General features: G+C 35.0%; 1 protein-coding gene across 1 annotated transcript; it reads left to right on the top strand.

Annotated features, from left to right (window-relative positions):
- Positions 1 to 8,843: 8,843 nt before the first annotated feature.
- Positions 8,844 to 14,356, top strand: LOC121739140 (cytoplasmic dynein 2 light intermediate chain 1-like). Its single transcript, XM_042131482.1, has 4 exons — positions 8,844 to 8,945; positions 9,077 to 9,422; positions 13,834 to 14,084; positions 14,167 to 14,356. The coding sequence occupies exons 1-4, from the start codon at positions 8,844 to 8,846 to the stop codon at positions 14,350 to 14,352; spliced, it is 885 nt and encodes a 294-aa protein (XP_041987416.1). The 3' UTR covers positions 14,353 to 14,356.
- Positions 14,357 to 15,684: the final 1,328 nt, after the last annotated feature.

The raw sequence follows: 15,684 nt of genomic DNA on the forward strand, positions 1-15,684 counted from the left end.
AGCAAGTGATTGAACAATTTTGACTAAATTTTGACATATGTCATTTAGTGATTTGCTGTGTGGTGCCGCTGTGGTACAAAGCCTGAATCGATATTAATTAACGAAGTGTCTAGTCGTCCGATTACCGGATGAATAAAATAAATCTTAGTCGTCCGATTATCGGACGAATAGATTATCTTTTAAGGCTGTTGCTAGTCGTCCGGTAAGTGGATGAATTGTCCGTATCGTTAAAAAAAATATATATTTGCATGTTCCACACACAGAATCAGCTGTTATAAGAAAAAAAAGGATCAAAATGTTTTATTCCAATTACCTCGGTATACCGCAATAAAGTTAATATAGCTAGCGGAATAGAGCAACAATTCCGAGCTGTCAAACGTAACCAAAATTGAACTATATCTGTGTATGTTTACGTGTGAGTGTAAATGATGTTCCTACATACATTTTTCTTAGAGCTCAAATTGTCAACGTGCCGATAAGTGCTGACTGACTGTCAAAACAGATGAAAAAAAGGGATCTGCCACTTCAAATCACGCATCCCTTCCTACCACGAAGTGTTAGTGATGTTACTGATAGATGATAGTGACTTCTCGCTTGCTCAGCTCATTGTTTGGTATGTATCGCTTCTTATCTTTAATTAGAAAAGAAATGTATCAGTAATTTGGCTGTAGCGATATCGATTTTTCTCTGCAAAGACTAAAGCTAAGAAATTAAAGTTCACTGTCGGTATTCATCATGTCAGTGTTCCTCACTCCTCATGTCAAATTTTGGCCGTGTTCGTCGGCGTAATTTTTAGCGCATTCGCTGCAAAACCTAGTTATTGCGCATGTCCAAATCATGTCATGCCATTGCAACGACAACTGTTTACGACTTGACATTTAACCCAATTGCAATTTTTTGGTGGCGTTGCAATGAACAAACCAGTGGGAGAGCCATGCTTCGGCACGAATGGGCCGGCTCGACCGGAGAAATACCACGCTCTCACAGAAAACCGGCGTGAAACAGCACTTGCGCTGTGTTTCACCGAGTGAGTGAGTTTACCGGAGGCCCAATGCCCCCCTACCCTATTCTTTTTTTTTTTTTTTTTTGTCGGGAAATGCTGCATTCCTTCTGATGCTATGAGTGTCCATGGGTGACAAAAGTTGCTTTCCATCAGGTGACCCGTTTGCTCGTTTGCCTTCTTATTTCATAAAAAAAACAATTAAATTTTTAAATTTTTCCAAGTGATCCATATCCATATTTTCCAAAATAAAATAATCAAACACTATCATAGTGTTAAATAAATTATTTGTGCGGCTGTTAGACAATTTAGGCTTATGTATTTATGTTTAGCTTTTATTATTTTAATCATGTATATAAACAATTAAGACGTTGTTTACGACTTGACCAGCAACTTGTTATGGCATTGCCATGACATCTTTTGAACATGCGCAATAAAAGGTTTGTCCAAAAATACGCCGACGAACACGGCCATTTGTTATATTTTAAGAGATAAAATCACGCGACAGAACACTATGCCACAGATTAAGTTATATTATAAACATAAACTTAAAATATACTGTGCATTATAAGTTTATGATTATAAATATATATGTAGACAGATAGGCGCACAGATTAAGTTATAATATATATGTAGCACTATGCCACCACGAGTTTTCATACAAAAACGTCATTTTTGATCGGACGATTAGATTATCTTTTACCTGCACAAATTTAGCACCCCATCAAAGGATTTTTGAAATCAAAATGACTTTAATCGATAGGTCTACGTTAGGTCCGTATAGGTCCACCATAATTTTCGTTAGGTCCCCTATAGTTTTTTAATAAATAATAATTGTTTAAATTTTGCAAAAAAATAATGGTATCTTAGCACCTCATCTCAACCGAAACTGATAAATTTTTATATTTTAGCATTCTTTATCGTTAGGTCTGTATAGGTCCACAATAATTTTTGTTAGGTCCCCTATAGTTTTTTAATAAATAATTTTTTAAATTTTATAATAAAAAATAATTGCATCTTAGCATCTCATCTAAACCGAAACTGAATAATTTTTATATTTTTGCATTATTTATCGTTAGGTCTGTATAGGTCCACAATAATTTTTGTTAGGTCACCTATAGTTTTTTAAATATTTTTTTAAATTTTGCAAAAAAAATATTAACAGAATAATATGGTGCCAAGAAAAAAAACAATAGATTTATGTTGTTGAAAGTAGTCAAAAAGGTCATTTTTCCGAAAACATTTTCACTTTTTATTTACCTAAAGCGCTTATTCCACTTGTCCTATTTAGGAAGTCCTAGCTAGGATCCTAAATAATTTAGTCAAGTGGAATAACATTTGAAAGCAAGGATCCTTGCTAGGATCCTAAATCGGAAAAAAATGTGGCTCCCGTATGACTAAATCAGTGTTGCCAGATGGTTTCAACCTTTTATCTGTAGTGGGAACTGCTAAATCTGTATTAAAGTCAATTTATATTATGTTATAAGATCTGGAATCTATTCGTAGGTAATTTCTTTAGTCTGCTGGTTCCAAGTAGTTCAGAAAGCTCATAATTCATAATTTTACGTGGAGCAAAAATTATTTCAACCAATACAATTTTTTTTTTCAAAATTAAAAAAAATATTTATTAAAAAACTATAGGGGACCTAACGAAAATTATGGTGGACCTATACGGACCTAACGTAGACCTATCGATTAAGGTCATTTTGATTTCAAAAATCCTTCGATGGGGTGCTAAATTTGTGCAGGTTTATCTTGCCTGTTGCTAGTCGTCCGGTAATCGGGTGAATTATTTTTTTTTATTCATCCGGTAATCGGACGACTAAGATTTATTTTATTCATCCGATTACCGGACGACTAGCAACAGCCATTAATTAATGCCGATTCTAGATACGAGATATATATTCGAAAAAAAGGTATTTTGCATGAAAGAGTATTTTTTTATACCTATTTGCACAACGCAAATTACCTCAATGCCTAGCCTATCTACTAGTAAGCTGCAAGTCATTGAGGTACTATAGACTGGAGAGAGTCATATCGGTGTATAAGCGTCAAAAGCGTGTAATGTTATGTCCTACTTACTAGGACATAACAAAGGAGTCGGTCTGCATATTTCATGTAATAAAAGTGTTAATAAAGGTTTTTAGTAAACATTTAATGCTAAGTATCGTTGATTTTTGTGGTTCCGCTAAATAATAAACCATAAAAATGGTCAAAGAATGCCTCAAACACGTGGATTTAACATTAAATACGTATGTTTTGAACAACGTTTTTTGGGCTTTTCAATCGGTATTTTTGTAAGCTAAAAAGATATTTTATAAGTTTATTAATCCCTTATTCGTGCTATATGAGGCATTAGTGCTAAAAATGTCACATCAATTAATAATTTAGCTATAAAAATTGCATAGCTTTTTACGTGTGTTTACGGATTCTCATCACTTGAACTGTAATTAATCGGTATCATGAACTAATTGAATTTCTTTCCTGTACCATAATGTGCTTCGAAATAATCGACAATTTATAGAAATATTCAAGAAAATAAACGCACACTACTTGTATGAAAATAAGCACAAAATGCCCACGCGATGACGAGCTAAAACTACATCTATACCTACTATAATACTTTATCTATGCAAGTAGTCTGGTTGTTGCAAGTTTAACTGCCGATCCACACTCGCGCGCGAAAGCGCGCCGCGGATCGCGCATTCTGCCAAATTTACTGATCCACACTCGCAAAGATGTCACTTTTTAATTTCTTCACTTTCTTGACGCACTATAGTTTGCGCTCTTGAGCCGTATTTATCTTATGGCGGCTCTCGACATAGGCGAACGCGTTGGCCAACGCGTCTGCAGACGCGTTGGCAGTGCGCTTGCAACGGCGTTTGTGAGTAATCCACACATAGGAAGGTCGTTCAGTATGCTTTGGATCGCGCCAATGTGCGGACGGATTCAAAATGGATGTTTAGTCGCTAACAGCTGCAGCTGTTTATTTATTCACAGCTTATAATTACTTTGTAAATGTGGACAAGAAAAAGTTTTTAAAGAGTATTCTCGAAATAAATAAATAAAAGGCGAGAAAACGTAACAAACAAAGAAATAAACTCACTTTTACATAATATTTTATAATATTAAAATAATATAAGTAATTATTTTATTACCTACTTATTATTTATTAAATTATTACATACAAAAATTATTACATATTATAATAATTATCATAATTATAACTCCGGGCAAACTGATCGCGCGGCCTATGTGTGGATGGAGCGCGAAGCTTGCGACAAATGTCCTTTGATCTTTTGCCGACATTTCCGACCCGCGCGGCAAGCTCGCAGACGCGTCGGCCAACGTCTAAATACCTACGGCCAACGCGCGAACGCCCGTTCTACACATTGGGCCAACGCGTCTGCAGACGCGTTGGCCAACGCGTTCGCCTATGTCGAGAGCCGCCAATACGTTATATTATAAACTAGATGTCCCGCGCGGCTTCGCTCGCGTAAATTATTAGGAATTTTACGGAAATCGTATATTTTTTCGCAACAAAATAGCTTATCTCTCTTCACGTAGTCTACTCTATATCTGTGCCAAATAACATACAAAATTGCTTTAGTAGTTCGTAAGATAAGCCCTTGCTAATAATTTTCCTTTTTAACCACATTTCCTCTGTTTCTTCGGTCCTATTAGTTTGCGTGATAAAATAGCCTATAGCCTTCTTTGATAAATGAGCTATCTAACACTAAAATATTTTTTATCGGACCGATAATTCCTGTGAGTAACGTGTTCAATCAAACAATTTTTTTTTTAAATCGCTTGACAAAATCGAATCTTGATCTAAATGACTATTAAAAGTACCGATGGGTCATAATAGGCTCAAAATCATGGGATACATATAACTTTATAAGGTATAATATGGTAGTGATGATGAATGTAATTTGCATAGTAGCATATGCTTTCCGTTCTTAAAGCAATGCAAAGGAGTTCTCTCAGCACCTTCCCAATCTAATCATGGTATACCTTGGTGCAAAATCTTACTTGTTGATTGCATATGCTTAGACTACTTCCCACGAAACCGAAGTCACCACATGTTTCCATATAAATTTTAAGGAGTTCCCTCGATTAGTCATGGCTCCCTGCATCAGATCACCACTTTTGTGAGTATAGTACCAAATTGGGATGACACTCTGTACGCCAAAAGAAAAATTTTGAAAATTGGTTCACAAACGGCGGAGTAATCGTTGAATATAAAAAAACGAACATAACACCTCCCCCATTTTGAAAGTCAGTTAAAATTGTAGCCTATGTGTTATTCTGATGTATAAGCTATATTATTGTAAAGTTTCATTAAGATACATTCAGTAGTTTTTGCGTGAAAGAGTAACAAACATCTATACATCCATACAAACTTTCGCCTTTATAATTAGTGATGCAACGGATCTCTGTTTCTGTTTCCGCAAGTGCGGAAGTTCCGCGCTTTTTTCAACATCCGTTTCTGCTTCTGTTTCGCAACTTTCATAACGGAGATTTAAACGGAAGTTTACAACCGACGGCTATATTTTATCACGCTAAGTATAATAGGAGCGAAGAAATAGAGGAAAATGTGGAAAAAACGGGGGAAAATTATTTGAAAGGGCTAATAAGCCCTTTCTAATAATTGAGATTAGCGCGTTCAAATATGAACGCGCTAATCTCAGAAACTACTGGTCCGATTTGAAAAATTTATTTTACTGTTGGATAGCCCATTTATCGAGAAAGGCTTTTAGGCTATATTTTATCACGCTAAGTATAATAAGAGTGAATATAGTTATAATAGAGGAAAATGTGAAAAAACGGGGGAAACTATATGAAAGGGCCTATTTGAACGCGCTAATCTCAGGAACTGCTTATCCGATTTAAAAATTCTTTGAATGTTAGATAGCCCATTCATCGAGGTAGGCTTATAAGCTATATTTTATCACGCTAAAACTAATAAGAGCGAAGAAATAGATGAAAATGTGGAAAAAACGGGGGAAATTATATGGAATTGCTTATTATATTATGAACTACTGGAGCAATTTTTATGTTATTTGGCAAACATGAAGAATAGACCACGTGAAGGGAAATAGGCAATTTTTTGCTGCAAAATGTACGGTTGCGTGAAATTCCTAAATTACGCAAGCGAAGCCGCGCGAAACATCTATATATAATAAAATCGTAGGAAAGTCAATTCTGTATATTGAATATTTTTGTACAATAAATAATACTTGGGGTGTGATCTACTATGCTAACGCGGACGAAGTCGCGGGCAACAGCTAGTAAAGAATATATATTTTGTACATTTTTTTTTTCATATTATTTACACTCCCGTTTCTGCATCCGTTTCCGTTTCTGCAAAAATTTACTTTTGACATCTGTTTCCGTTTCTGGTTCCGCTAAGGCACTTCCGTTGCATCGCTATTTATAATATTATAAATTAAATAAAGTAATAAAGTATAAAGTAGGATTAATTATATATTCTGTTCACTAAACAATGCTGGCATGTCTTGTATGGCAAAAGCCCTTATTAAAATAAAGATTTAAAAAAATCTCTTTGTCGCGGGACAGAAAACCGACAACAATCGGGGAACGGGCCGCGAAGTGCAAAACATATGCGAATCGGATCTCTCACTCATGCTTCGCAGGAATTTCGCGCGCCGCGGCGTCGCGCACGGTTCGCGCGCGAGTGGGGATGCGGTCGGGGAACCAGCCGCGAAGTGCGAAAAATATGCGAACCGGATCCACACTCACGTTTCGCGGAAATTCCGCGGCGTGGGGGCATGTGGCCTAAGGCAAAGAGAATGTCAGATACTACGTAACAAGAGGTCGGACTTAGAAGAAAAAAAATTAACATTTATTATTATTTTAAATTGAAACTAAAATTAAAATTTTTAAGTGCAAAACCTTCCACTCTAAACATACCAAAAAAAAAAAAAGAAATGAGCTCAAATAAATGTTTTATTTCAATAAAAATTATTGTACATAGCTAAATAAACACAAAACAATAAAACAGATTTAATCCACAAGGTTTAGGCAACAAATCCGTCCGCTGCTTACGCTCCGATTCCGATCCAGTGGACGCGCATCTTTATACATACACACATAAGTATTATTACTTTGTTTTGTTACACCTGGGCTCAGGCCAGCTGTATACCACCTCACTTGATCAGAGGATTTTCCCTTGGTGGCCGCACCTCTCATAATCCCATACCTTCCGTCTCCTCCTCCTTAAATCTCCTTAACAACCATTGCCTGCAGACTAAAATGTTGCAAACTAGTACAGGGACCTAAAAATCTGAAATTAATGAAAAGTTTTTCCTTTACTACATTTCCATACATAAATTATTATAGTTAATGACCTTAACGTGCAATTAATTACTACAATAAATCAATAGACACATTTCAACATTTTCGAAATAAAGATAATTATAATAATAAGTAATAATTGCTATAAATAATGCTAAAATATAAAACAAAGACTATATATAAAAAACTAAATCTAAGTCAGAGGCTGCGGGCAATGTACCCAAGAGGCTGGCAGCATTACCTCGCTGTATCGCAAGGCTGATACGTTGGCCGAGGTAAGCGCCAGCTCTGGGATCGTTAGTTTTCTCAACCAGTCTTTGGGATAACTCTCTGAACATTTGTTTGGCACCAGGGCTCCACGGACCCAGAGTTTCAACCCCGAAAGGTACAAAAAAGTAATCATTTTCGAAATTAACTGCATACATATTGATACATTATAATATTTTCCATGAAATAATAATCTATTTTTTTCATATTATTATAGTTTAAGTTGTAAATTATTATACAAATATGCCAATAATCACTATGACATACTTTGTATTAGAACACGGTATGACATAGTTATGTTTTGCTTCAATTTATCAATTTACGGTTATATTTACATTTCACAATGGCTTACCTTTTGTTTTTCAACAATTAATCCACTTATTTACAATTTTTGAAAGAGTTGCTACAAAATAATTTTCACTAACTGAAAATCGAACTTTGAGTTTTAAACTTCTTCTTCGTCTTTTTTATCAACCAATCACAGTCGATCTTGCTTAAAAATTGCACAGATTATCCAACTTATTTTAGTTGCTACGTTTAAATTTGGAACCCAATTTTTTTTTGTTCGAAAGTTTCACCCACCTGGCCTAATGTCGGCTGTACACTCTCGCCGAGACACAGCGAGGCGGCCCGAGTGCGAGAGTGTAAATGGGTGCGCTCGCCTCGTCTCGCCTGTCTCGGACCCTCTCGGTCCGGTGTCAGTATTTTGCGCCCGAGACAAAGGGTCTCGCGAGGAAAGCGAGCGCATTACTGTACACTCGCGTTTTTCACTACTAGTCGCGCCGCTAGACAGTGCAGAACAGAAAAATAACAATAATAAACGTCATTATCAGTAATTATCTGTGAAAAATAAAATTAAATATGATTATAGATCTTTAGATTACAATGATATCTTTCGATGCATAGAGAAAAATAATGGTCCATCTTCTCTGAGTTCATAACTGCAATTGAACTAAGCGAGAATGTACATGATCGCACTCGGGCAAGGGGCTCTCGCACGAGACTCTCGCCCGAGAGCTCTCGGCGAGAGTGTACAGCCGACATAAGGGTTGTAGTTGGGTTGTAGTTTAATACCTAATTCTTTTTTTTAACCGACTTCCAAAAAGGAGGAGGTTATATGTTCGGCTGTGGAGATTTTTTTTTCTATTTCAATAAACTTGGTAAATGGTAATGTGTCACCATGCCAACCCAGAAATACACAACATTTCTCAACAAATCAACAACAAATAAATAATAAGGCTAAACTTTGTTTGATAAAATGTCTATTTTAGACATTGCTACAGAAATTTATGAAAATAATATCTCTGAATCATCTAAAAAATCATCCTACAGTGTATGTTTAGTAGGTAGTAAATCGGTGGTAAGCTTACTTTATAATATTACTTATACAAAATATAGTCATTTTAATTTTTTTAAATCTTAATTTACCTTATTATAATATAACAATTATATTACATTTTAAAACGCAAATAACTTTGTGTTACTTTTAAGGGTAAAAGCACTTTGATACACCACTTTCTTGATAAGCACGATGCTGTCAAAGAAACTTTGGTCCTGGAATATTCCTATGGAAGAAAGACTTCTCCAAAACAAGGAATGGAAAAAACTATTTGTCATGTTTGGGAATATGGTGGAAGAATGGACATGCTTAGCACGGTTCTCAAGGCTATCCCAACGGGCGATAATTTCACTTACTGCATCATGATAGATTTAAGCAAAATAAAAACATTATGGAACGTTATGGAGACTTCTATTAGATCAATGATTGACAATTTTGATGCAAAGCTACCAGAATTAGTAATAATATGCGGAAAATACGACCTATTTAAAAACTATGGTAAGTGCCTAACGTTTTTAGGGTTCCGTAGCCAAATGGCAAAAAACGGAACCCTGATAGATTCGCCATGTCTGTTCGTCTGTCTGTCCGTCCGTATGTCACAGCCACTTTTCTCCGAAATTATTAGAGCTATACTAATATACTTAATATAAAATATATATTGAAACTTGGTGAGTAGATGTAATCTGTGAACCGCATTAAGATTTTGATACAAAAATGGAAAAAATATTAACAATTTTAGGGGTAGATACAACTGAAACAAAAAAATTTTTTTTCACCTAAGCTATGCGTGCCCCATATCTATGGATAGGTCTTGAAAAATCATATTGAGGTTTCTGATATCATTTTTTTCTAACATGAACAGTTTGCGAGAGAGACTCTTCCAAAGTGGTAAAATTTGTGTGTCCCCCCCCCCCCCTCTAATTTCTAAAGTAAGCATGATAAGTCTAGAAAAAATATATGATGTACATTACTATTAAAACTACCAACGAAAATTGGTTTGAACGAGATCTAGCTAGTAAACCTTAAATTAACTTTCATTAAATTAACTGAAACATAAAAATAACTCAAAAACCTTTTAATTTCATAAAAAAATAAACCTTATTGTTGCTGCGGAACCCTTCATGGGCGAGTCCAACTCGCACTTGGCCGGTTTTATTCTGAATAATAGGTACTGAGTACTGACCAATGTACTGACAATATTAGCATTCGATTTCCGCAACCCAAGGATATGAGCGAAATGTTTTTTATTGCTTTTAGTAAAAGAAATCTCTCATTTCGTCTAAGTAAATAAAAAAATTGGCCAAGTGCGAGTCGGACTCGCTCACGAAGGGTTCCGTACCATTTAAGTAAGTAAGGCAAAAAAATTGTATTTTATATGGAAGCCCCCCTTAATTTTTTTTTATTTTAATTTTATTACTAGCTGTTGCCCGCGACTTCGTCCGCGTTAGCATAGTAGATCAAATCCCTAATAATTATTTATTGTACAAAAATATTCAATATAAGGACCCTAAGCCATGTAAGGCCAATCTAACGGGAAAATGCTTGTTATTCGTTTATTAACTAAAATAAATTAAGAAAACAAATTATCAAGTAATGCTCTGTTTCATAAGGTATCATATTATAAATCTCTTTTTAACCTAGCTTCAATAGCCATTCAATAAACTTAAGTTTTGCTAAGCTCTTCCAGATGGCCTCGCAAGGAACACAGCTCCAAACAAGGCCAATGTTATACATCAGTCGCTTAACTTGAAAATGGAATTACAATTATTTATTTATTTGCTTATACTAAAACGACATTATAATTTCTTTCAATTAAGCAACACATTAAATGCTCAATATATTTATATTATCTAAAAAAACTATCACGAACATTACTTGAACATCATCTTATAACTAAGAATATAGTACCTGGATGACCGAGCTTTGCTAGGTATAGCAAACACTCATTGACTTCGTGTTACTTATAACAGCATCTGCTGGTCGTTAAAACAATTAGTTGCTAACAAAATAGTATTATTATTCGCCAATAGCTGTCAGGAAGAGTCATAATTTTCAGTTTATCGATTATCGATAAAACACGAATAAAAAGACATTTTCTGAAAATGATTCCTAGCTAGATCGATTTATCGCCCCCGAAACCCCCTATATAATATATATATATATATATATATATATATATATATATATATATATATATATATATATATATATATATATATATATATATGAAAGTATATGTGAAAGTAGCAGCTCTGAAAGACGAATATTTTTTTTCACTTTTGTATGGGCAAGAGCCCGAGCGTCACGAGTTTCCCCATACAAAAGTGAAAAAAAATTTTGGTCTTTCAGCGCTGCTACTTTCACAGTGAACTCTCTACAAGGGACACGTACACACCCTAAAGTATTATCACTTGTTTTTGTTACACCCTGTATATATATATACAAGGACTGCTCGTTTAAAGATATAAGATAAGATAAATTTAAATAGTAGCAATGAGTAGGTATCACATTGACGCAACTTCGTCCGCGTTAGTATAGTAGATCGTTAATATAGTAGACCTTGCGTAATTTAGGAATTTCACGCGACCGTACATTTTTCCGCAAAAAATAGCCTATGTCCCTTAACGTGGTCTATTCTTTATGTTTGCCAAATAACATAAAAATCGCTCCAGTAGTTCTTAAGGATCTTAAGATAATAAGCAATTTCATATAATTTCCCCCATTTTTTCCACATTTTCCTCCATTTCTTCGCTCCTATTAGTCGTAGAATAATAAAATATAGCCTATAACCTTTCCCGATCAATGAGCTATCTAACACTGAAAGAATTTTTCAAATCGGACCAGTAGTTCCTGAGATTAGCGCGTTCAAATAAGCCCTTTCAAATAATTTCCCCCATTTCTTTCACATTTTTCTGTATTTCTTCGCTCCCATTAGTCTTAGCATAATAAAATATAGCATATAGCCTTCCTCGATCAATGGGCTATCTAATACTGAAAGAATTTTTCAAATCGGACCAGTAGTTCCTGAGATTAGCGCGTTCATATAAGCCCTTTCAAATAATTTCCCCCCGTTTTCTCCACATTTTCCTCTATTTCTTCGTTTCTATTAGTCTTAGCGTGATAAAATATAGCCTATAGCCTTCCTCGATAAATGGGCTATCTAACACTGAAAGAATTTTTCAAATCGGACCAGTAGTTCCTGAGATTAGCGCGTTCAAACAAACAAACAAACAAACTAACAAACTAACAAACTCTGCAGAATTATAATATTAGTATAGATAATCCCCTGCAATAAAATTTGAGATAGATATAGGTTATGTAACTAAAAACTAAAGATTTTCAGGGTGTGGAAATTACAATTGTAGCCTCGACAACCAAAGTCTACAAACAGTGAGATCTCACTGCCACAATTGCGGCGCGATCGACTCGCCGCCGCGTTTATGGCCATAAGTTTGATGGATCTAAGTGTGTAGTAGAAGGAAAATATCTTTACATGACGACAACTGCGACTTTTTGATAGTTGGCCTTCAAAGGAACATGGCCTTACATGGCTCAGGGTCCTTACAGAATTGACTTTCCTACGATTTTATGATAATATATAGATGTTCCGCGCGGCTTCGCTTGCGTAATTTAGGAATTTCACGCAACCGTACATTTTGCAGCAAAAAATAGCCTATGTCCCTTCACGTGGTCTATTCTTCATGTTTGCCAAATAACATAAAAATTGCTCCAGTAGTTCATAATATAATAAGCAATTCCATATAATTTCCCCCGTTTTTTCCACATTTTCATCTATTTCTTCGCTCCTATTAGTCTTAGCGTAATAAAATATAGCCTACCTCGATAAATGGGCTATCTGACATTGAAAGAATTTTTCAAATCGGATAAGCAGTTCCTGAGATTAGCGCGTTCAAACAAACAAACAAACTCTTCCCAATTAGTTTAGATTAGATTAAATTATTAAAGTCCTCATACTATTGGGTATTTTTTTAAACAGGCTTTGGCCCACCACACATTCCCACCACAGTATTTCCTGTGTCGCCAGGATCGACAGCGGTATCCAACCACGAAAACCCTTTGATATGATCTCAGGGAGCCCGAGGGACATGCTAAAGCTGTCTTGGGACCCGCAACGAATTTAATCAGAAGAAAATAGGAGGAGTAGGAAGAATTGGATATTTTGTGAACATTTCAAGTGCCTACGTGTTCCCGTGAAAAGAACATAGAATATTTTTAGGGTACGGAACCCTAAAAATATCATATGTTCTTTTCACGGGAATCAAGGTATCTCTTTACCAAATGACAAAATATGTCATTAAAATTGCTACCTGGGTTGTTTACATTAGAGTAGTCTATATAAAACCTAGTTTTTGTGATATTACAGAACACAAAGAAATAACAAATCGGCCAAGTGCGAGTTGAACTCGCATACGAAGGGTTCCATACCACAATAGAGCAAAAAAATATTTAAAACTGTGTTTTTTTGTATGGGAGCCCCCCTTAATTATTTCATTTATGTAAATTTTGTTATAAATTATTAAAGTGCGAATAAAATAGAGTATGTATTTCGTGAATATTTCAAGTGCCTATGTATTGCCGTTATTGATTACGAGCCTAAAAATACCTAAAAAAACACGTTTGTTGTATGGGAGCCCCCTTTAAATATTTAATTTATTTTGTTTTTAGTATTTGTTGTTATAGCGGCAACAGACATACACAATCTGTGAAAATTTCAGAAGTCTTATAGCTATAGCGGTTCTTGAGTTACAGCCTGGAGACACACAGACAGACAGACGGACAGACGGATAGACATTGAAGTCTTAGTAATAGGGTCCCGTTTTTACCTTTTGGGTACGGAACCCTAAAAAATAACAAAATCCGACCATGCCAGAATCGTTTAATATTTTAGATAGCGAAGTAAAAAAAGTTGTATGCACCACGATGAGGAGTGTAGCGTTATTGTATAATGCGCCTCTGATGTTCTTCTCCTCCAAAGAACCACAGCTGCTGAAGAAAGGCAAGGATCTGTTATATAGTACTGGTTTTGGTACAAGTATTCCCCAAAAAGAAAAGATTGTTAACTATTCTAAGCCTCTCTCAATATCTAAGGGTGTTGATACATGGGAACAAATAGGTTACCCGCCGTCGACTCTTGAACAGGTATTTTTAATAATTTATAAATTATAATGAAACTCGAAAAGTTCTTAATTACGCTTACCTGACCATTATTATATTTTTTCAGATAAAACGTCGATTTATATCAAGCATAGAATGTCAAAACGAAGTAAAACCAGAAATAAAGTCATTACAGAGAACACACCCGGAGCCAATCTTGGACTCTCTGGCAGCTCTAAAATATGATGAACTTCGGCGTATTGAAACTTTCGAGCCAGCTATTGAAGAATATTTGGAATTTATGAATAAATAGAATTTATATAAAGCACTTATATATATGGAACCCCCTATATACTAAACCGAAACCCCCTATATACTAAAGAAATTTAGTATATAGGGGGTTTCGGGGGCGATAAATCGATGTAGCTAGGAATCATTTTCAGAAAATGTCTTTTTATTCGTGTTTTATCGATAATCGATAAACTGAAAAATATGACTCTTCCTGACATCTATTGGCGAATAATAATACTATTTTATTAGCAACTAATTATTTTAACGACCAGCAGATGGCGTTATTAAGTAACACGAAGTCAATGAGTGTTTGCTATACCGAGCAAAGCTCGGTCATCCAGGTACTTGTAACTTTAACTATAACTACAGTGCAAAATGTCAAATCTTTGGTTAAAGTTAATCCGTCCTTACCTCCGCTCATACGTTAATTTCTCCGGTTAAAGTTAAGGTTAAAGTTAAAGCTAAAGGATATGGCGCTATATTTAACTATAAAAATAACTTTAACTTTAACCGCGCCTCTGATGCAACACAACGTTATTGGGTTTGAAATTTAAATTTATAATGCAGTGTTTGGGGATTATCAACTTCAGGTTTAGAAAAGACTAGAGGCTTGTCATTTTGTAAGCTAGGAATTAATTGAAATAACATTTGAAATTAAATGTTATCTATACTAATATTATAAATGCGAAAGTATCTCTGTCTGTCTGTCTGTCTGTCTGTCTGTCTGTCTGTCTGTCTGTCTCGCTTTCACGCCAAAACTACTGAACCGATTGCAATGAAATTTTGTACACAGTTATTCTAGAGTCTGAGAAAGGACATAGGCTACATTTTGATGTGGGAAAATATCTTATTTCCATGAAAATATCGATGAAAATTACTTCGCATTGCGCGTGGCCAGCGCTCATCCCGGGGGTCCTGGGTTCGAGTCCCGCAGGCGGAACAAAAAGTTTTCAATGTTCCTGGGTCTTGGATGTGTATTAAAATAATATTTCAAAAATCTTAAATATATTTTATGTATAATATTATAAAAAATCCAGAAATATATCGACGCGATGCAATGAACATTTTAGTTCTAATACGATTCAACAGATGGCGCTTTTTTTTACTTCGTTGTAACATAGAACTAATCATACTTATTAGTTATTATGTTTTTGTTTATAGTTTTTAATACGTTAGAATATTATGTTTAATAATATTATCACTTGCTATAATAATAATCAATCTATCTTATCTTATAGAACTCCTACTGCATTTCTAAGGAGTTCGAGTGTGTTGTGTTGGCCTATATTCCATCCAGAAAATATATCAATCAACATTTTAATTCTAATATATGAAAACAGATGGCGCTTTATTT

The sequence above is a fragment of the Aricia agestis genome, chromosome 2 (genome assembly GCF_905147365.1).
Source record: "Aricia agestis chromosome 2, ilAriAges1.1, whole genome shotgun sequence".
NCBI lineage: Eukaryota > Metazoa > Arthropoda > Insecta > Lepidoptera > Lycaenidae > Aricia > Aricia agestis.